The sequence below is a fragment of the Parasteatoda tepidariorum genome, chromosome 6 (assembly GCF_982258835.1).
Source record: "Parasteatoda tepidariorum strain Cologne lab strain chromosome 6, Ptep-v5.0, whole genome shotgun sequence".
NCBI classification, from domain to species: domain Eukaryota; kingdom Metazoa; phylum Arthropoda; class Arachnida; order Araneae; family Theridiidae; genus Parasteatoda; species Parasteatoda tepidariorum.
This window is the reverse complement of record NC_141760.1, coordinates 69,235,899-69,260,703: the sequence shown is the minus strand read 5'-3', so window position 1 is coordinate 69,260,703 and position 24,805 is coordinate 69,235,899. Positions and strand designations below refer to the sequence as shown.

At 27.5% G+C, this 24,805-nt stretch overlaps 1 protein-coding gene across 4 annotated transcripts in view; it reads left to right on the top strand.

The window, feature by feature from the left end:
• LOC107453431 (adhesion molecule nephrin) overlaps window positions 1-24,805 on the top strand; it is a 278,090-nt gene that overhangs the window by 49,464 nt on the left and 203,821 nt on the right. For 3 of the 4 annotated variants that reach the window (XM_016070260.4, XM_043040896.3, XM_043040897.3), the window contains exon 1: window positions 23,875-24,502. In XM_016070260.4, coding sequence (XP_015925746.4) covers window positions 24,424-24,502 — 79 coding nt within the window. In that variant the 5' untranslated portion in view covers window positions 23,875-24,423. Of the gene's footprint in view, window positions 1-23,874; window positions 24,503-24,805 lie in introns of those variants that run through there. The other variant, XM_087166005.1, reaches the window with a different exon arrangement.

The following is a 24,805-nucleotide window of genomic DNA, read 5'->3' as shown; positions in this document are numbered from 1 at the left end:
ATATATATATATATATATATATATATATATATATATATATATATATATATATATATATATATATATATATATATGTATATATGTATATATGTATATATATATATATATATACAGTCGCACCTCTGTTTAACGAAGACGCTAAATCCCGATTATAAGTTCGTCACATGGAAAATTAAATAGAAAAACATCTTTTTAAATACTTAAACAACACAAAACAGTTTTTAAATTCATAAACATTAGACAGAATTAAAATAGCAATTCATACAGCTTTATCTTAAGTACTAGCATCTACTATTTATTTTATAAATCTTAATCACAATAGAAATCTGCAAGGAAAGCAAGAATAGTGCAAAATTTATCCAGTGTTACACTATCATGCTTACGTTTTCAGCTAAAAAAAGGTAGGTTCAGCTTCAGCTTAAATGGAAATGGAAGTACTGACCGACATGTCAGGAGGGGTGGCATTACCATGTTGGCACTAGAGCAGTTCAAGCTTTTAAAAAATCATTAATCAATAAATCATTATGGCCCTCAATAAATCATTATAGTCCGGGGTGTCATTTCCTTTGACTGCCGGACCCCTTTGGTCGTCATTAGAGGTACACTCACTGTACAGCTGTACGTCGACGACATCCTAAGACCTGTTTTGCAAGCGTTCTTTTTGCAGCGCCCTGGGCTGGTTTTTCAGCAGGACAATGCCAGACCACATACGGCACGTGTTGCTATGAACTGTCTGCAAGCTTTTCAAACTCTTCCTTGGCCTGCCAAATCACCAGATCTCTCTCCCATCGAGCATGTCTGGGATATGATGGGAAGGCGATTGCACCTGACATGGAATGTTGATGACCTCGTTCGACAATTGGATCGAATTAGGCAGGAAATACCGCAGGAGACCTTCCGAGAGCTTTATCGGTCTATGCCACGCCGTGTGGCAGCTTGTATCCAGGCTAGAGGTGGGTCAACACCTTATTGAACTTGTTACTGTAACTCAGCAATAAATTATTCAATTGTTCTGAAATTTTAATTATTTACTATTCTGTACATTGTTTTCCTATTCATCAATTTTCGTTTTAATCGGACAACTCCTTCTTGGTGCGTCGATGTTTTTGTTATAGAGTGTATTTTACCTAATTTTCTGTTCCAATCTTTCTGCAATCCATTCTCTAAATTTTATTATTTATATATATATATATATATATATATATATATATATATATATATATATATATATATATATATATATATATATATATAACAGATGATTAAAAACATAAAATTATAACATTGTTATTTATGGAAACTAACTTTTACTGTTTTCATAAATATCCACTAATGTTATTTTTATAACAATTACATGGAACAAATTTAGTCATATACAGTCTAAATATAGTAGAAAACTGAAACTATTTTTTATTTGCTTTAATTAACATAACCTCAAGCTTCAATTGCTTGAGAGCATGTTTTTATTTATAAGAAAAATTCACTTTTTACACTGAATAAATTAAAACATATTCATTCAAAACCATTCTTATTCTGGTTAATCTTAGTTTTTTTTGTCACAAAAGAGTTAACAATCCAAAACCTTTAAAGAAAACATCTTTTTTACTACTAAATTGCAGCTTGTATCAGACAGTCATTTCATTAATATTTATAAACTCCTCACCGTTATTGTTCGGTCTTGCCCCCAAGAAAATTCATCTCTCTGAGAAAAGAAAACATGAGTCAATGATAGGAATAAATTCCCTTTTTGTGCTATGTTGAAATTCCATTCACAATTTAAATGAGCGCATAAAATATTTTTGTTTGAATTTCTGCAGCAAAATCCAACTTCTAGGCAATCTTCTTTCTGTACAATGATGTTGTTTTGTTACGTTATGCACGAGGTCTAAATAAATAGATTTTTTAATGTTGACTGAAAAGTTATATACAATCATGTTCAGTAATAACCACAAACCACAATTCATATATATATATATATATATATATATATATATATATATATATATATATATATATATATATATATATATATATATATATATATATACAACAAAATAAATGAATACAAGAAAATACGAAGAAAGTTAAGAAAAACAATAAGTTTCATTTATTGCGCATAAACTGCAAGTAAACAGAACTCCTTAGATTAGTTCAAAATGAAGATAAAACAAAGGAAAATTATAGACATAATAATTTTTTTTAATCAGTTGTTGGTTATTTTTTTTTCATTATTATTTCCCCCCTTCCTTTTTCATATGCCTGTAGTTTTCCTTTGTTTTATCTTTATTTAATATATATATATATATATATATATATATATATATATAAGAAAAACAAAGAAAATTAATAAGTTTTATTAACTGCGCATAAGCTGCAAATATATAGAACTCATGAAATAAGCTAAAATATTGAGAAAATATGGAAAATAATAAAAAATATAAAAAGTAATGACGAGAAGAAAATAATTAAAAATAATTCTTCTAAAATATTTAAAAAATATAATTTTTGATATCGAAAAAAAAAAGAAATTAAAAATCCGGAAAACAAAGCAAAGAAAAGATATAATCTCTTATTAACTATTCTACTATTACTATAATATTATCTACTATTAATTTACTATCATTTTCTCTTTTTTCCGTTTTTAGTTCGGCTTTGTTTTTATTGTGCTATGTATATATATATATATATAGATATTTTTAATTTTTATTAAATTACTAAATTAAATAAAAATTCAAAATATCTTATCCCAGATAGTAAGCAACCTTACGATAAGCGTTGTATTTGTGCTTTGATTTTGAATGCCACCATAAGTTTGACTGATTAATCAATAAAAAAATAAAAATTTTACAATGTCAATATAATTTTTTTAAGATAGAATAAAGACACTCTTAAGCATTTGCAAAAAGTATAATTTCTTAACTTTTATTGCAAACCAAGCTTTTGAGCTTTTTTTCCCCTTTGGTAGGTTAACGGGCTCTAACGCAACATTTTTTAATGAAGATGTGTAGTGTTTTTGGATTCTATCTCAATAAGAGAGCGCCGTTCATCGAAGCTTAATGTGAACTTCATTAGAATTTAACTAGCATACTTAAATCTAGCATCATTTCAACCTTGCAAGGTTATTTATAGACGTAGCATTTATCATTTGCCCCTAGTTGGAATTTTCGGATAAAAATTGCAACTACATTAAGATTAACCTTACAATACTAGTTAAATGTTTTTAAATGGAAATAATTATCTAAAATTTTATTTAAATTTCCGAACATAGAAGTAGATTATGCTAATTAAACAGTCACATTCAAGTAATTAAAATTGCATATAAATAATTAATAATTTTAACATGTTCAAAACTGTCAAGCCTTTAGTTAAAAATTCATTAACATTAAAATAATAAGTTGTGCGATGGTTTAATTAACAAAGTTAGTACTTTCAAATTAGGCAAAATAATTTATATTTTTTTTCAAATGTTGGTTTATTCTTCTACCTGGCTATGTTATTAATCATCATTAAAAGGTCGGAAACGTTTATTCCGTTACCTTTATGCAAATGAATAGCGTGAGTATTCAGTCCATAGATGTAGTTAAAAGAGGAGAAAAAGCCATTCTTTTGTTTTGAAAAGTTGAAATTTATTTCTCCACTTATTTAAGTTGAAAAAATTATCCTCGCCTTTTATAAGGTGCTTTATCTTTCCAAGCTCTGACTGACGTCAGCTTGAGAATCAATATTTTCAAAGGAACATGATTAAATGGAAGAACGTAGTCAGAGTAGAAAAAAAATTCGTTTAGTGGTTACAAACGCATAAAATTGGATTAAATATACGGTTTAAAAGTGACAACGTCTTTGACAAACTTTGAATAATGAGGTCGAGAACTTTGGAGAAATTTTTCGCTATGTTTTTTTACTGCATTGAAAAATTGGGTTTTTTAATATTTGTTCTAACTTACGTTGTTTTAAAAATAGTTTAACTTACCTGAAAAAACAGTAATTTCAATCCACAAAAAGACTTTTTTTTCGTTTTGTATTAATACAGCCCAAGCAAAATATATCAATACCATAATGTGAGGAGCACTGAAAAAATCGAAACGAAAGAAAAAGCATTTACTACCATAAATTACTTATCTTCCTATTTTGAAGTAGACTTCAAACTATAGACTAGTAAAAACTTAAAATTTAACTTTGATTTGCTCGGCATGTTCTATTAGAATGAAGTTCTACATTTGCTGTAAATAGCTGTTTCAAGACTTTTCAATTTGCAGAAGCTTAAATATTTACCACTTAAAAAGTTGAAATTTAAAGAATCATTTTAAGTAATAAGATAATAATCATATCTTTTGAGTAATGATTTCCAAACTCTCTTGCATAACTCTACGTTTTATAAATATATTTAAGATAATATTTTAATAATTTAATTAGAACTGTAACGAAAAGTTGCTTAAAATTTATATTTAATATACATTTCCTTATTGCTTGAACTAATTTTCTTTTGAGTGTCTCAAAAAGAATTAATAAGTTATTTATTTGATATCTTGTTGATCGTAATGAGATTATTCTCAAATTTTTTATGCTCAATTTCATATTTTCAAAAATTTAATTTTCCACAGCAAATATGAAACAGACAAGTATTTTTATATTCATTATTTATTTACCACTTTTTTAGTATATTAAATCATTAGTTAGATTTATGAGTATTATTTCGGTTACCAACAATGTTAGTAGTATATTATTGATGTTACCTTGACATTTAGTTTGCACAAATTTCTGAAATTAGCAAAGCAAAATCATCATAATATTTTAAAATAATAAAAGCAAAACAAATCTAAAATTTTGTGTGACTGTAAGTTTTGATTTAAAATTTAATTCTCTAACTTATTAATCTATTTGGTATTTAATTAAAATCTTAAGTTAAATATAGAAGAGTCCAATACTGACAAAGTAAATTTATATCAGAAATGACAGGAAAAAATAAACACATACTACATTCTTTTAAAATATAAAATATTGAAAAACGATACGTATATAAAAATACAAACTTCTTAAAAACATGCAAAAGCTTTTTTTTCCTCAAATAATCCGTGCATACCTCTATCTACTTGTTTACCTATACCTTACAAATAAAGCAAGCTCTTTGAATATTTACGAAAATGAGTTCCCATTTTTTTTCCTCAAAAATATTTATGCATGGCGATGTTTAAAATAAATATTCACAATCATGAAAGTAAAATATTTGCCGTCACGCTCGCTTAACATAAAACATCACTTGAAAGAAAAAGAACAATAAATCTGACAAGTAACAAGAACATGTTCGCCGTAAATCTGTACTAGATGAAGAGTTGTAAGGCGGAAAAAAACACTCAGCTTGTTGAAGAGCATTATCTTCATTAGCCCAGAAGAATTGTCTTTAGGTATACAACCGATGTTACCTTACGTGTGTGCTGCAAAGGAAAAAAAATCTGGATTAAATTTACTTTCATATTTTTTTCCTGATATCACTGAGTTTTTTTTTTTTTTCAAGTAACAGAAAGCGCAGTTTCTTTTCCCATGCTAGATGATTTCCCAACTGAATTGCTCAAACAAAATTAAAAAAAAATCCGCAATACGTTTTTTTTCTTCTTATTCGATCCGTATTTGTTTTTTATAGATAAATAAAGCCTATACATACTTTTTTTTTCATCATCACATTAGTTGTTAAGTATGGTTGATAAATCTGATTTAGGTGGTTTTTACTGACATATTTAATTGATATTTTCATAATTAAAAGTGTCAGTTATTAAACTTTTTATGGCATAGCATGTTTTGAGAAGTACTGAAAAATAAATTTGAATAGGATAATATCTTTGAAAACAGTTTATTTCAATTTGTTTTATTTATTTTCATGGCAACGTATTACTGTATTTTTAATCATGATTGAATTTCAGGCCATAATAGATATAAGTAGGATAATATATTTTAAAATTATTAATAAACCATTGGCAAAATGACTCTTGGTTAGGATTTGATGACGTCATCACACTTTTCAACTACAATAATCAAGAGTTATAGTAAACATTGCGCATGCGTTGCTATGGCGACAGCTGCTGTTTGATAATTTTTTTCTAGAATTCCCTTTTCACGTTTAATTTTGTTATGCATTAAGTTGGTGAGTTTATTTTTGAGATATGGGACCAGAGAGATCTCATAAATACTTCTTGAGTTGAGAATAAAAGAGAATTTCTTTTTTGAACGATATTTTTGTTTTTATTGTTTTAATTAAGAATCAGCTATTCTAACCAACATTTCAAACTGGATCATTTTCAATACTAATTCAGGTGAATATCCCAAGTAAAAAGTATCCAAGCAGATTGACATGGTCCCAAAAGCTAGAGTTGAAGCAAGAAATAAACGATGCCAAGCCCTTAACTTACCCAGGCTGAAAACGCCAAAACCAAAGAACGTAGACGGGAATACCTTAAGCGTTACACACAAAAGGAAAAAAGAAAGGATTCCGTTCACAAACACAGCATGAAGCCCGCGCTTCCCACAAGTACTAAAGTTCTTTTGTGAGGGGAGATTGAGAGAATTGAACTCGAGCGATAGGTGGCTCTCCGAGCTCCTTTCATGCAAATACGAGAACTGGGTGCTGATCATAGAGTTGAAATACTGGGTAGAGAGAGTAGAATAACCCCCGACCCGTGGACAAGATAAAGTCACGTGACTGTAGCCCAAACTTGCCGTTCACTGAGACCGCTTCGATTCCCGTCCATTCGTTTAGCATTGCGATCGTCTGATTCAATTAACTGTCTGTCTTTTTAATTCAGAAATAAGAATGGTACAAAAGTCCTGAGCATTTTGCTGCACGGAGAAGTTTTCTAGGGACTGTCCGATAACTTTTTACAAGAAAGGGCGACATTTTTTTTCACTTTTTCTATTTTAAAATTGATTTTAAAATTTTTCCGATACTCAGCCATGCTCTGATAATCATGTTTTATTTGCTTTAATAATCAATTACGCTCGTTTTTGCTCACTTTTTTTGCATTTAACATAAGTTTTTATTGTTTCTTAAACTTTAAACTTATAATGTTTAAGTATATTTCAATATATATTCTATTTTTAGCTGAAATAGCTGCAAAGCTTTGTTGGCTTCCTTGGCGAGATACTTTAGCGCCAAGGAACAGTTGAGTAAACTTTCGGTTTTGTTTTAGTTCTCTTTAAATGTCGATATCATTTCTGTATATTCTGAAGATTTTGTATATCTTTACCTCTTGATTACTAAAACCCAATATTTATCTTGTTCTAAAATGTTTCCTTTAAATATATATATTTAAATAAAAAATATGGTACATAAGAAGTTGTGTTTTTTAAATTACATAGGAATGCTTAAAAACCAAATTATTTGTATATTCTTATATGTTTGATGAATAATTAAATTCTATGAAATATTTTTAGTATTTAAATATAAAATAGTGTATAGTAGTTTTAGTGTTAATTTTTAATAAAATTATATAATTCTGTTACTATACATAAAATGAATACAAATTATGTACTATTTAGAAAATAAATTAAGGTATATTTAATATAATCATTAAGTACTTGTTTATTTTCTTTTTATTTAAAAGTAGTTGCTTTATTGGAAATACTTTATTTTACTAGTATATTAAAGCGTAGAATTAGTTTGATTTAGTGCAACAAATTTAGAAAACATAACATAGAAGTGGATAAGTTGTATAGGAGTAAATTAGTGCAGTAAATTAGCGCATGTTATGCATTGGTATGGAATAAACTGCTCAGACGGCCAAGGCTAACAGCTGGTTGTGGTGCAAAGATTTAGCATCGTGAACCTTTCTTGTAAAATTTCAACTGTTTTTACCTTTATCTAGATTGTATATATTTAATTTGCAGCTGGCTAAAAGATATAGTTTTAAATGCACTTACTATTTTAAAGAAAATTACATTTTTTATGGATGGGCATTGTAATTTTCCTAATGTCCATAAAATGATTATGGTTCTTTTATTTGTAAAGTAAAATATTTTTAACTGCTACTTTTTAAGATACTGGTTTTCTGTATAAAAATTATTAAATATACATTGACCTATAATAGTTGCATAAATTTACCTCATAAAAAGTTGCATAAATTGCAATTTCTATCACAAATAAAAGTAAGATATTTTAATTATAAGTTCGTCATTAGTTTCAATCTACATTTAGTACAAAGTAAAAATTCTAATTGCTTTCTCTTTTATTTAAGTATTTTTTGTTTAAATTTCGAAAGCTTTTCTACTAGTCTCTTTGTGTGTACAATTTAAATTTCCTAGTAATTTAAGGAATTAGATTGTACATGAAATACAAAGTAAAATTTCTAATTAAACTCTTTTATTATTTTCTTTGATTAGTTTAATGCTTTTAATCTTATATTTTTCTCTATTCGGAGCTGAAAACTTTTATATTAGAATAAATATTTTATTTCATATTTAGACAAATTGTTGAGTATTAAGTTAAAATGCAACAGCAGTTTATTTTTGAAAATATCTATTTTAAGTGTCAGGAAAAAAAGAAGTCAAAATTCTAAATTAATAATGTAAATAATCTTTATTGTATAAATAATTTAATGTATTCAATATATAAATAAAATTCTAAACGTAATTAAATTTAATCAAAAATATGTTTTCTAACTAATCTGTTCTACTAAAAACGGGTTTTATTTTCCCCGAAGCTATTTTTCCCGAAATTTGATATTACCTCTCGAGCAGTCTCTTGGTGAGCTTAAATAAAAATGATAGCAGTGTTGCAACATTAACGTTATTTCTAAGCATCGAACTTTTTTCAGACAATCTGTTTAATTTTACAATTTATTTTATCTAACAGTGATAAAACTTTTAAAACGTAAAGATTAAATTAATTTTTTAAACGAACTTGTGTTTCATTAAAAAAGAAGGGCAACATTTTCAAATTCACATTTTAAGCCCTGGTAGATTTAAAAAAAATCCTGATTTTTGTATCGAAGTTATTATTTTTTTTTAAAAAAATAACAATAGTTATTACAATATATATTAGTAATTTTTTTTTAAATAGGTCTTTGCAATAAAAACATTTAAAAAAAAATTTCTGAATATAGTAATAAATATAAGTGATGCAGAATATCGATTTTTATTTTTATATAATGAATAAATTTTAAGGAATAGTGTTAAGGGTACAGACGAGAACTACTGAATTTTTTTAAATAAAGGCAGTACTTTAATTAAAAATTATTTGTTAAGAGAAAAAAAACTCCTCATGTTTTAAAAACCCATTTAATAATATTAAAGAAATATGATTAACGAAAATATTTTTTTTCTCTCTTTCAAATGCTCCGATTATTTGCGCATCGGTAATATCGAAATAAAGCTGTTTAAAAACTTGTCTTTCAAATGCTCCGATTATTTGCGCATCGGTAATATCGAAATAAAGCTGTTTTTAAAAACTTAGTGCGCCAACATTTGTGATACTGCGCCAAGTATTGCACTCTTTCCATCACGTGATTGTAACTCTTTGCTTGCTATCTGTGGCGTGTCTTTTCGGAAGGAATAAAGCGGACTTGGTTCCTCTACCTACTATATCAACTCTATGGTGCTGATCACCAGTTAAGGATAAAAGGATCCATTGTAAACGTACCCAATGACACATGACTGTAGACTGTCTTCCACGCAATATGAGACATTCATTCACTATTCATGTAAAATTGAAGGGAAAAAAAGTCCAGCTTTCAAATTATATTTCATGTATGAACTTGTGAATCCGAAACGCGCGTATGATGCAACTTACAATTACACCATATGGAAGCGAGCAGGCTGATTTCCTAGTGAAGAAGGGCTCGAGATTACTTCAGTAAAGATGTTCAAAAATATCATATCATATTCTATAAAGCTGTATATTAAGCAGATTATGACAAAACATTTTAAAGTTCAACTACTTGATCGTTTGCAGTCAAAACGGTAGAGAGTTGGTGATCTTACGGTCATTAGCGATTCTCCACGTCAAGAAGCTGTTGCAAAATTCCGTCTTTTGACCAGACATGACTGTTTAGGAGAACATCTCCATCGCATTAGGATTTTTCACCATCCATACTGCCCTCTATCTAATTTGGCAGAGCCTATGAATAAAGACTACCTCCACCGTTGCTCATCACTCCATGGAGACTCTGAGACGGCCCTGTATTGGCGTGCAAGCGAACTTTTAATGAGGCAATGACTTCGGTCAATTTCTTTTATGTCATCTGTTCTACTCTCTTTGTTCTTTTAATTATTTCTTTGTATTGCCTTGCCATTAGAAATTTAAAAAAACAATTACACCATTGCACCGATCCGAGAAATATAAATATTGATCTCGATTGGCTGTTAAATGTCTATTCAGTCATCAAAAGAATTTACACAGAATGTGCCTGAGATGCATTCAAATATGTCTTCAAAATAGTGCACCGAGCTGTTCAGGATTAACAGTTAAAGATGTCCAAGATGAAAACACAATAAAGTCGTTAAAAAAAAAGCTTAAGTTCAAAGTATAAGTTGCTTAAAGTCCAAAGAAGTGGACAACAACCATTTTGCCAATGAGTAACCCGTGATCGCCTTGCTGCTATCAAAATTGTTTTATTTATTTTTATGATATACATATTTTAATGATATTCCACTGCAATGATATTTCATTGCAAAATATAATTTTTAGCAATTATTTATTATTTTTCATTATTTTATTTATGGTAAAAAATATCTTGAATTGTACGCACTTTTTTCTCATCAATTTAAAAAATGCAAATTTAAATGACAATATACAAAATTTGAGGGAAATCAGTCGAACATTTTTTTGAAAAAGTCGTGTTGCACATAAAGTATTGCTTGGATAGTTTCAGAAACCCATAATTTAAATTGCATCTAAAATACGTAATTAATCTTTCCGACCTAATAAACTTCGAATGAATTGAATAAGTAACAACAAAGAAATGTTAATTGAAGCAAGTTTTTTTTTGTTTAATTAGACTTCTTCCTTTATTCCTTCATATTGCTTCATTGTTTGCAAAAATAAATAAGCTAGCAAATAGGGTTTAATCCTTCTTTTTCCGTATTAAATAAGTCAGTAAATAAATAAAATGTTCATAACTGCATCACAACTGTTTTGGAAATAAAAAAAAATCTTATTATCTAAATGAGGTATCCTATTTTTCCTCTTGCCTTTAACAAAATGTACATTAAGCGACACCATTGCACTTAAGGCCCAAAAAGTAAGGAAAAGGAAACACTTTCCAGACTACCAACACCACTTGCGGTGAACAAGAAAGATCCAGACTGCTTCATCCTCATTAACGGAGTTAGGAAAAGAGGGGGGATACCCCCTCTTTCACCACCGCATTGTCTCTTACTTCTTCTCCTATTAAATAGAAGGAAGGAAGAACTCCTAATGTCAAGTAGAGCTTACAATGATAGACAAGATCCCCACGAGGTTTCTGCTCCAGAAAATTCCATCCTTTGACATCTGCCGTTGACGGTAATGCCTTGTTCACCAAGTAACCTACGACCCAAGCAAGAATAGGTCTCAAAGAAATAAAGGATTTCTTATGCTTCATCGCATTTGTTGATGCGTTCTTACATATTGTGGGTACGTTAGTACCTCAAAGTATTTTTATATATTCGGTTTTGCGTATTCTTGAATTGAAATAACATGTAGGTCTCTTGATATATGCAGTTTAAGATTGCTGTTAAGTTTATCCTTTAAAAACAATATCTTTGGGGTTATAGATAAGAAAATAATAGAAAAGTTATAAAAATGATAATTAACCCTTTCGCACCGACTGTCACGAATACGTGCCAGCATAAAACCCTATAAGCCAGGGTACAAAGATAAAACTGGTAATCAAAGTAATTCCTTAGCAGTTTATTTGTGGGCGGAGTTAAAATTGTTTGATTTATTTAATTCACCATTACTTTGTTCAAAATGAAACTACTTAGTTGTACTTTGAATTAACATTGATTATATATATGATTAAACTAACAATAATTAAAGTAAAAGCGAAGTAAGTCTGTCAAATTAGAAACGACTACATTTAAGTTACCGGTTTTTTATTTAATTACGTCCTGATCCTGATTTTGTACGAATGCTTTTCTGAATCACCCGTCCCCAAGGGGTTAAAGCTTTACTTTAAGAAATTTCTGAATTGTTTTCGTATTTTACTTCGGTTTGCTAAATGTAGAGTAAGCAGAATAGACGCGTTGCAGATTAAGTAATTAATCTGAAAATATTGTTCTTATTTAAGGGATTTAATTCCAGTTATTTTTTTTTTTAAATAATTTTGTCAACTTGTTTTTGAAGTATTCTATAGATCTCTCATAAAGTATGATTAAACAGATCCAAACAGGCATTAAACCAAAAATCAAAAGATATTTGAACACACAAAAATGCTAACAACAATTCTAACGAAAGTGGGTATAATTAAAAAAACGTTCATTTGTTAGTAATAATAGAACAAATTAGTTAATTAGGAAAAAAAGTTTTATATCATATGAAAAGAAAATGTTGAAACAGTATTTATTACTCAATGTAATCGATAAAATTGTATTAATTAAATAGTAAATCGTACCAATGGATCTCATTACATTTATGTAAGAGCTAATTAATGCGGAACATAGAATATAATTAGATTTTTAATTAAAGCTTATTGTCATATTTGTTTGTTGAACGTTGAAAGTTTTTAAACTACCAAATGATTTTGAAGCTAGTTAGCTGTAACATAGCCTTTCTATTTGAGATGGCGAGTTGATATTTTTATAAAGCAATAAACTACACAAAAAACCCAATATAAAATGTATTCTATAACTAATTCAGAATTTGTTCAGTTTTTTTTCATTCTTTTAATTAAAACATATTTTATCCCATACATACCCATACTGATGCACACTTTCTATCAAAGATTATATTAGGTTTAATTTCGAATTATAAGTTATATCATTTACTAAAGCAAAAACTAATAAATATGTACAATTAACTTTTAAAACTACTCAAAACTACTGTCAAAAATATTATCAGTTATCATATGCATATTTGTAATGATATCTGAACTTTAAATTACCAAGGATTTAGTGGTGGAAAGGAAACGGAAAAGTAATTATTGCTACTGTACAGAAGAACAAATTATTTTGAATTTTTTTTATCTATTTATATTTTTTTATATATTTATGCTTCATAGAATTTTAAGTTAACTAATTTCGAAGAATTTTATATTAACTGTAAGACTTTACACCATTCTTTATTTAATGGACCTATCTTATTAAATAAACTACACTAATGTATATTAATAACTAGTATAGTTACACGAAATATTAAACTTTTTGAGAAACGTATACAAAATAAATATTTAAATACAGATAAAAAAAATTATCGCTTAATGATAAGAAAATATAAGCATACAGATTTCAATGTATTTCATTAGAAATTAGCATTAACTATTTTTCGGTTTTAAAGTTTTACAGTACGTGAATTTACTCCAAAAAACATAACTAAAACTTATAACTAATACATTTTTTTAATACCTTATGAACTTGCATTTTGTATTTCTCTAAACATTTATATAATGTTAAACTTTTAAGCAAAATAAAAAATCAATGTATTGAACATTTCAATTCAATAAATTTATTAAAATATTATAAGCATTTGTTTTAATTATTCAGTCACGCGACAGCTTAATATAGAAAACTATTATTGTTTGCCTAGTCTCAAATTTCAAAATACAGTAACAAATTTAAAGCATTTTTGCATTTTTTACAATTACAAGGTCTCTACAGGCCCTCCGAATCAGAGCTAAAGAGAATAGAAGGGCTGTTTCACTCCTTTGAAGTATCTCTCGCCGCGCCGATCCTCCGACGTCACTCTATAGTGACGTCACTTTGGCGCAAAGCTCGCACTTTTACTTCAAGAACGGAGCGTTTGGCCTTACTAGCTCTAACTAATATTGGATCATTTCTTTTTGCGAGATATTCTAAGACATTTGTTATTTTCTATAATGACTTTCCTCAGTTTTTGCAGTGAATTTACAAGAATTTAAAACTATTATCGAAATGCCAGTTTGAGCGATTGCAACTTGCAAAATTTCTGATATTGATGAACAACTATGTAAAGAATGGATTTAAAAATGACAGAGTTAATATAAAACAGCAATATGTTTATTCTGTCGTAAAGAACTTTTATAAGAATTCATTATCTAAATAGAAACCGCCTCTTTACTTCATAAAGAAAGGCAGGTGAAAAGAATTAAAAAATAGATAAAGTCAAAGAAAATTAAAATGTAAGTAAAAAGTATAAATAAAATATATAGTATATAGTTGAAATTCTCCTGATTTCATAACATATTTTTTAATGTAGTTATTCTAAATATTTATGATTTTTTTTAAAAATTATATTCTCTTAAATTTAAATATCTATAAATTATATCATCGTAAATTTAAATGTCTATAAACAATTGTAAAATTTCTAATGTCATTATGAACCTAAATTATTATTTTGTTTCAGCAATTAGCGTTTAAGGTTGATGTTTCCTAATGATTAAGTATGAACAAATTGCTATTAACAACATATTTTAAAATCAGGGATTCTAAATTTAACTTAACTTATCGTTATAAAAGAATATGTAGATAAAAAAAGTGTCGATATATGCCTTCCTTTTTCTTAATAGTTAAAGTTAAAACCGAACTTTTTAAAATAAAGTATTTATCGTGTCATTTTCACCAACTAACAAAACATTTTTATAAGTTTAAAATGGTATTTATTTAATATATTAGCCAAGAAAGTTTTTTTTGAACTATGTTTATGAACGGAAATAATGTGTTAAGTACGTAAAGTTTGAAGGCTAATAACCAGAAAAAGTCTAACTTATTTTTACAAAGAGAAAGATGCAAAGTTATCATATCTTTGCTTGCGATCTCCGAGATCTGTGGACACAGTGACGTCATGAGGAGGGAAATCGTAGCTTCAGCTCTAAGAGCGGAGTGAACTAGCTCTTGTATTCTCTTTAGCCCTGCTCCGAATTAAGTAAATTTACAGCCACTATGAAAAACTTTTTAAGCTCCTGATAATCTTATTTTAAATTTAAATTTCGTTTTTCGTGAAAGATAATTTGTAATTCCATATTTAAAATCCATTATCACCGTGTAGATTTTGTTCGATTTTTGCTAGATAAATCTTTTCAGAAAAAGCCAGAGTAATGTTGTACAAATGATATAGAGGTATTAATATTCTTTTCAATATTCATTTCGCTTTATTTTTTTGACAATTTTAATTAAAAGTATAGTTTAATCTTCATTCCTCGAATATATCATTAAATTTTCCATCTCCTGAGTTTAGAACAATAGAATAAAATATGATATTTTGAATTTCGTGATGGAATATAATTAATATCTCAGATTTTAATGATACAATTTATTTTATCTCAAATATATGATTTTATGGATATATGCTGTTTTCAAATCGAATGAAGTTTGAACCCCCTTTAAATAATCTATTCCCTCTTTACTAACATTTTCAATTAACTTTTCTGTTAAATTTACCATATATTTTTAATTTTCACTTTTCAATTCTTATTTTAATAGAAACTAAGATAAATGTCTAATTTTTATTTGTATAAATGTTTAATTTTAACATTTATCAACTCTTTTAATTAAAATTCTGCATTATGTTTCAACATTACATTTCAAATGGTATTGATTATACATCTAAAAAATTACTTACCTGTTTGTGGTTTTTAAAATTTTGTTTGCAAAATAGTAACACTCGATAAAAAAGCTAAAATAGTGAAAATAACAATATCTTACTATTCTAGCTTGTAAGTTGACGTATAGTTATTTATTTACATTGCTTTTTCTTTTATTTCAAAAGTGTTTCGATAAAAAAAATTATTATAACCCTTTGACACTATAATTTTCTTCATCGAAAATTTTATTGCGTTAACTCTTATAAAATCATAAATAATAAAATTTCAACATTAGCAGTTTTTCTCAGTTTCGATCAAAAATAGTTCTAAAATGTTTACAGAAATTATTTATAAATTAATATATATTTTTATTTAAAAATATTTTACAAAAACATTCAAAAAAATTATTAAAACTTGAAAGTTAAAAAAAACAATCTTGATGTTCTTTGGTAAGAAACTACTATCACTAACAAGAACTGGTCAATATTTCATTTTAACTATGGTTGCTTTTTTATTTAAAATGTATTTCGAAGAAAGAAATTTATTTTAAAGATGTAGTATAATTTAAAATAATAAATACTGATTATTTGGAGCTAAAATTAATCACAAATACATTATAAATGCTGAATATACGGAAAATAATGGTTTTGAAAGCTCTGATTACAAAAGTTTAGTTTGTGCAAATTAAACTAAAATATAATGTTCGTATATGTTCACACATAGAATACCAACTTTATTTCCTTGAATAGAAATAAATCCTCAATATTATTAATAGTATGAGAGAATCGCTGTTCTGTATCTTTTAAATTGATGATGCCTTTTAACATTAAAACCTCCTTTATTATTAATTTTGGTAGTGGCTTCAAATTAGTCAGTAATTTTTCATAATATGTTTTCAAAAGTTGGTGAAAATACTTAATCATTTTAATTCCGGTCTCACAATCTAATACCATAATTAAATACTTAAAATGAGACATTTAACTAATTTGTATTATTATAGCAGTTGCGTGAATTTCATAACTATTTAATGACTGAGAGCGAATTTGTTTTTAAGTGTTAAATAAATGATGTATAATTAATGTGTATTTTTTTTTACTTCGTCTATAAGCTCGTATTTAATTTTTTTGACATGCTGTTGGAGATGTTTATGTTCTTTAGTTCGTTCGCTATTCATTACTGACTTCACTACTTTACTATAGACATCTTTGGATCCCACTCCCACTTGATGTAGTACAGCTGCATCTGGCTTATCGGGCTTTAACCCGGGTGGAGGTGAGGCCAATCAATGAATATATACATATATATATATGTATATGCATATATGTATGTATAGGTATGTATATGTATGTTTGAGTATGCATATGTATATGTATAGGTATGTATGTGTATATATGTATATATATATATATATATATATATATATATATATATATATATATATATATATATATATATATATATATATATATATATATATATATATATATATATATATATATATATATATATATGATGTACTCGATATGATTGTTTAAATGCAGGCGCGAATGTGCATAGTAATATTCATTTATATTCTACTTTACGTAGGTTAGTTCCATTACGTGCATTACCTCCGCACATAATTTATATTTTCCATATAACGGACGCAAATCGTTAGTTCTGGTAGGCATCAAAACTTCTTTTTGATGAAGTTTTTTCTTTCTATTTTGGTGATTCCACACAAAAACAGTTTAATATTTTAACTTGTAGTTCATGATTAAAATGCTGATTAAACGCATGTTTTCTGGCTTTAATCATAAGCCTTTACAAGAAGTATAATTTCTTAACTTTTACTGAAAACCAAGTTTTTTCCAAGTTTTTCCCCTTTGGTATGTTAACGGGCTCTTATGCAACATTTTTTAATGATGTGTAGTGTTTTTAGATTCTATCTCAATAAGAGAGGGCAGTTCGTGGAAGCTTAATGTGAACTTCATTAGAACTTGCACTGGCTTTAATCATTCAGTGTTAACTAACTTCCTCGGTATTTATACACAGTAAGCAGATCTTTGTTAGATATAATAGAAGTTTTTGCTATTTTTGCCTTAAATCTTTCATAAACATAATAAAACTATGAAGTTAAAAGGTTTTCTTACAAAAAGTTTTGAATCTTATTACTTTATTAAAATCATTTTTTTTAGATTAAAATGAAGTATTAGTAGAACGATATTGTCTTGTTTTATCCCAATATGCATAATACTTCTTTAAAAAATGCTTTAATTAAATGAAACAGTAAGTTAAAAATAATGCAATTTATAATTAAAAATATACTTCAGCTTTGATTGAAGATGAAAAGGGGGAGATAATTTATATAAAATGAAACTGCTTTTAAAATTTGTTAGCAATTACTTATAGGAGTTGATTGACCTGTAATCTGCCTCTTATCTTTCTTGTAAGTCCTTATTAAGTACCTGTATCTATAGTGAATTGAAGAGTTTCTACCTTTCAACCAGTAGCATTTTGGTATTCTTCTAATTTGTTTAAAAGTTTGATAATTTTATGACTGCATTTTGCTTTAATAAGTGCTTTGTTTAATTCATTTATTCTTTTTATTATTATGAACGTAAAGTTAAATCCCGAATAGTTTATTGATTTTTTAATATTTTACCTAGAAAATACTTAACTAAATATGAAGTAGTTTTGTCTATTACTTCTGACAAGTTAAACTTACATAAAATATTGACATCGAAACAGTCAGTCTAAACGCATGCAAAGCAAGACCCAAACAAGAAATGTCATCTGTTTAAAATTCTTAGGGGATATGATTTTATAAATTATGATAAAATTATTTATATTCCAGATTATCAATTTTAGAAAAAAGAGTATTTAAGAAACGAAAGAAATTGTTACTTGAGAAGAATGCTTGCATATCTTAAAAGGAATAAAGTTAAAAATGCTTCAGATTGAGGTAATTTGCGATATTTTTCTGGGAAATACTTTGCAAACCGTACCAACACTAACTATAAGAGACGTCATTATAATAAATTCTAGTAAAAATTTTAAAAAGCAAATATATCTTTTCACAATTCTAAAATAAAATACTTATTCTCACCAATCGAATTTAAAATACTTTTTAGAAACTTATTTGATGTACGTCTTTGATATCAGTAGTAAAATAAACATTGTAATTAAACAAGTCTAGATAACATTAGTTAGATTGTGTATACGAATGATCAAATTTTACCCATCATTCATTTCATTGTTTGCTTTGAACTAAAAATCAGATATTTGCTTAATATTTCAAAACTCATGAGCATATTAAGGTACTTTTAAATACATCAAGTATTTTTGGGAACTAATCACTTCTGATAAAGTAATTTGATTAGAACTACTTGGAAAAAGATGGGGTGTGGCCGTAAAGGCACTTCCTTCCCTAGCTATGAATAGATTTCAATCAATATTTGTTCTTAATATGCAATATTGAAAACTAAAATTTTACTTTTAAAGACACTCATTCTGTGATTTGATAGTTTACTGTTTATTGTAAAGGAGTTGAGAGCTATTAGAAATCATCTAGAGGCTGACAAGCGAATGTGTGAAGCATTTATTTGCTAATTGTTTAATGTTAATCTATTTTTCAACTTTACATATTTTCGTCTCGTTCCAAGATTAAATTTCAAATAATAATAGTAATAAATGTATTAAATTAGTAAAAATATATTTTAATTTTCTAAAGGAATGTAGCTTATGTTAAGAAATGATATTATTAGTGGATTAGCAATTAAGGTCCCACCATTTTTGAAATTAACATTGCGCATGCTATTAAATGTTGCAACATAATGTTTAAGATGATTTATATAAGTAAGTTTTGTTCAACCGCAATCTATGAATTTTTTTTGTTCGAGTAAATGTACCTTAATTTCAGATGATTTAAAATGAAATACCAAGTTTAGAAAGATGGAACATCTTCGCCAGTTTTTTTTTTTTTTTTTTTTTTTTTTGGATTTTTATCCAGATTCCAAAGCAACTAAAGCTTTGCGTGACATTTGTACTGTGTAAGGAGAGGGTGCCATTGCTAGAAGAACCTCTCGTAGTGGCATGTCATGCTTAAAAATATAAATTTTGACTTCACAGTGTCACGTATTTCTGAAAGCTCAGTTGAGTTTGAAGATCGTTAAAAATTAATAAAAAGAGGAAGAATTTTAATGTATTTTGTTAAATCAAAAAAGGAATAACACTAACAAAGATTATGCCAACATTAGAAAAAACTTCGTCAAAAAGATATGCATGTAAACATATATTACATACTGTCATAAAGAAATGCTTGTATGCAACTTGCTTTCTTGTTAATATATACATTTGTGGTAGAGTGGAATTTTTTTAAAATAGTTAAGAAATGGAATAAAAATGAAAATAGAGAGTTTGGTCCACGAAAGAAAGAAAAGGTCCACGAAATTTGTTAACTGATATGGTATTTTACATCTTGCATTTTTTGTTGGAATACCTAAATCTAATCACATTATAGCTGGCTGCAGTTAAGGTGCTGGTGAGTGACCACTTTGATCAGGCTGCGAAGGGACCGATGGTGTGCGGTATCAGTTCTCGTTAAACTGTGCTTGACTTCACGGGGAATTCATTCCCTCCACAGAGGATCAAAATTGTGACGGCATTATCATCCTCAGGGATATTTTTCAGATCGTCGCGAATAACCAATCCTTTGTCTCTTCTTCTGAGGCTAATTTCTCCCAATACTTCTTCCTGGAGCTCTCTTGTCCTCTGGATTGAGTTCAAAATAACAAGGTTACGGAGTTTTTGGCCAAAATTTTGGCTGTTCAACGTCGGTTATGAAATAATTCTTTGTGCAGCTCTAGTGTAACATAAATAAGCAACAACTGCAATTACTGATTACATAGTGTTTATTTCATAAATAAAGTGCGAGGGTAAAAAAAAGAACTATCTAATAGCTTCAGCACAAATTTCTTAAAATTCCCTTTATTAATAACGTGATTTTACACTGCATCTTAAAAAAGACTTTCATAAAATATTAATGCTGTGATGTTTAATTTTGCATTTTCTCCGGTAATAAGGTAAACATGGTTGCTTTATAACTGCCTCTTTTAATTAAAGAATTCAGTCATTACTTCTGCAAACAGCTGCTAACCAATAATGGCACACTTTGCAATTTTTGCAAAAACTGTTCACTTTCTGTTTGAAGTCAGTCCCCGCACGCAGTATTTTTATTCATCGTCGCTAGGGAAAATATTATGAAAGAAACACGCAAGAAAAGCAATTCAAAAATGAAAAAAAAAGCTCGGAATTAAAAACGTAAGAAATTTTCACTCAATTTTTATTTTTTTATATATAGTTAATGCAAGCTTGATATCCTATTACAATTACGCATCCTGAAAAACAGTCGCATTGACTACAAAAAAAGTAAATAGTAAATGCCTTATTTTACATCTATAACATTGATCCGTAAATAAAACAAATAACTGAAGAATAAAAAAAAGAATTGAATTATTTCTTTGTATTTGTCACTTATAGAGCTCACAATAAAATTATTCATACATTTTTTTTTCAATAATGTGATAAAGGAAAGAATAGGAAAAACAAATATAACTATTCGCGTCTAAACGTTTCTTTCAGGATACAAAATATTTAAAAGGTTCAACTTTTTTATTCCTCATTAGCACTTATATTGAAATGCATAGGCGTTTTGTACTTCTTTCAAATAAAAAAAGATATTCGAAAATATCAGTAATTTAATACTTATTCTGTGTTAAATGCTTTACCTTGATGTAAAACACTTAATTTTACTCTCACATAACGTAAGTGATTTGGAATTGAACACTTAAAACATTTAATTAAGCCTTAAATGGAAGCACAATGAGATAGATAAAAGTTGGTGTGGAAATATAAATCTTTAATAATAAAATAAAGCATATTTTTTGTCTCTCTCATATCTGTCTGTGTCTCCAAAACCATTTGTTCTATCGCCATGAAATCTAAACAACGGTTGCTAGGGCAAATTTTAGCTTTAATTCTAAAATTGGCTCGAAAATTCAATTGAATCCTTAGAGGGAGAATGTTGAAAAATGTAATTTTTTTACTGATTAAGCGTTAGACACTGTTTAAAATCAAACTATAGGCGATTTTATGCTTTCTAAATACGTTAAGCTTTACTGTGCTGTTTGCTAGCTTATAGCTCTATATGATCAAACGAAGAATTTATTATACGTACTTAAATGCTTAAATTTATTTATTCACCAGTGAGATAAATTCAGTCATCAAAGTTAACATCTTAAAATTGGTGAACTAAGTCATCAATTTATAATTTAAAAAGTTATCCACAAGAGTTATTTAGTTTACAGTAAATCTTTTAAATGATGTTTCGTTAAAATTAAACTATTTAAATTCAACTGTGAAATTGAATTGAAATGAAAAAAAAAGTATTGAAAGGAATAACTAATGAAAAATTGGTACTAATTACTTTAGACGAAACGTAAATTTCCATGTTCTTACTGACTCCAATGCTATTTAATTTTGTTAAGCAAAGTTATTAGGGAAACGACAATTATTCGTTTTGCAAAACCACATAAATTCACAACTGATGTCGATGGCTAGTTAGTTTTAATATAATGTATAAATTAAAATAAAAATAAGATATGTACTAAAAATCAGAGTAAATGGAGAACCAAACTTATTCGTTTAGGATAACGGTATTAAATAGCCATACAAATATTGACGCAGGTTACGCTTAGATAATTTTGGTACTACGAATATTATAATAATTAATGCAGTTTCAATAAGGAATTATTTCACGAGTTTTTCGTAATCTTAGAAGACATCCAGCAAATGTATCAAAGATAGTACATTGATTAGAGTTGGAAAAAAAAATTTTTTTCTCACCTTTACATACAAATAATTTAAAGAGTATTTTGAATGTTAAATCGAGAAACGATCATGGATTTAGTATAGAAATTTATGATAAAGGAAAGAACTTTTTTTTATTCTTTAAAACAAAATTATTTTTGCTTCACAATACTTCAAAGTTTGCTGTTTCTTTTGGAACAACAGAACGTGTGTTTTAAAGCCTAGGGTTGGGTGGGAAAATATATCTGAAATCTATTTAACAATCTATTCCAACTGTACACTTTAAATATAGTTAAACTAAAATGATTCATGGTGTAAAAAATACTATACTTTACAGAACATTTTCAATCATTATAATGTATTTAAATTTTTATTTGTTAGGTAAAATCAAAACTTGCTTTACAATAATTCAGTTGCTATTAGTTCATAATTCGATTTTATTAGTTCACCTGAAATACAAAATTTTGTTCAATTTCAAAGCAGTATAGCCTCAGACTAAATTTCAATTTACATCGGTATTTTGTCAACTGATACTAATTTCCATTTCTGTATCTTGCACTGCATGATATAAAAACTAACGAGCCATAAATAAGATGCTGGATCATCAGTTTAATTAGTATGCAGTAAATGGTACAGATAAATGCATTTCAAAATTAATACAGCTTTCATAATTAGTGCAGTTCATAATTATACTTATTTTAAATAGAATATTGCTATAGAAATGAATTTTAATTAGATATGATAATATTAATATTTAACTCATAATTATGACTTAAATGATGATTAACTTTTTTAATACACAATAAAACTTTTCAAATATTTTCATGCTGTTTACTGTACCTACTGTAATGTGAAATAAGAAGAAATTTAAAGCACTGTTAAATATATTTATCAAACATCGTTCAACAAATATCAATGTTCAATTACGATAAATATCGAATTTCAGTTTAGATCTGATATTTTAAAAAATAAGTCAATTATTGCTTTTAAAATTGAATAAATTATTGAAAGGGTTTATTAGCGTCACGCCATCCACTAAAATCGATACAAAAAATTTGCTAAAGTTTTGAGAGCATGATACACTTTTAATTCTTGTAAAGTAGTTGATATTCCATTTCCTCATCGCGAAGCATGGCATTTACAAAATAGTTCTTATGATAGATTTTTAAATATTCTCCCTTTTAACAACCGACAATCTTATTCAGTAAGAATTAGAGCCCTTGGAATTTTCAGAGAGTGCTCTTTTTACAGAATTTCGCTTGATAAATGATACAAATGGCACTTGTGTGAAACGCCACCTAGCGGAAATGTCAATAACACGGAGACCGCTGGTAGCTGAACGATCATTCGCTTTCTTAACACAGTTTTGGATCCTACAACCGTGCAAAAGAACGTAGCTCTGTAATTTCGCTGGAGAAGAAACCTTCGATTGCTACCGGACTCTCTGGAGATTTAAATCTTTCTTATTTCTTTTATTTATCGAAAGAAAGAGTTTCAAATGAGAATTTTATTTGACTTTTAACGCTTGCAAAAATGCTGAATTGTAAAAATCTTCAGGAAGAATAACCACCTGTTAATCAAATTATATATCGTACAAAGGATAAGTCAATTAGACTTTTATTTTTCGAATTAAAAATTTGATAATTTTATTACATGATAAAAATACTTCTTTTTCTGAAATTAAAATTTGAATAGGGAAATATATATTAGAAGAAATGAGAAAAATTATATATTAAAAATTACATTTGAATAATTAGCGTTTCTAACAGTATTTAAAGAGAAAGGAAAACTGGGAAAATGAGAAAATCATGATATGCAAATTTTGATTAATTTTCGAAGCATTGAAACGAGTTTCTGACTTAATTTCAGGAACATTTGGTTTATTTAACTAGCAATGGAATTTTGTGGAAGCTTGTGGACTCTTGTATTAATTATAAATTTGATGTTCTCATTTTATCTTTGCAAAGAGCCAAGTAAGTTAAACTTTAATTTCTTATATTCTTCTTCTTTATAAAATTATGCCCAAAATATTCCTTTTTTGATATACAAAAGGTATTAATTTTAATTACTATAAAATTAAATTGTATACTCATTGCTTACAAATTTAAAAAAAATCTTAAAATCTTTACAAAAATTATGACAGCCTATTTCTAAATTAAACGCTCATTTAAGGATGCAATAATAAATATGTGGTATGTTAGTAGAATGTATCACATAATAATAGTGATGTTTTATTTTGTGAAATAGTTATAATATTTTAATATCACAATAATTTT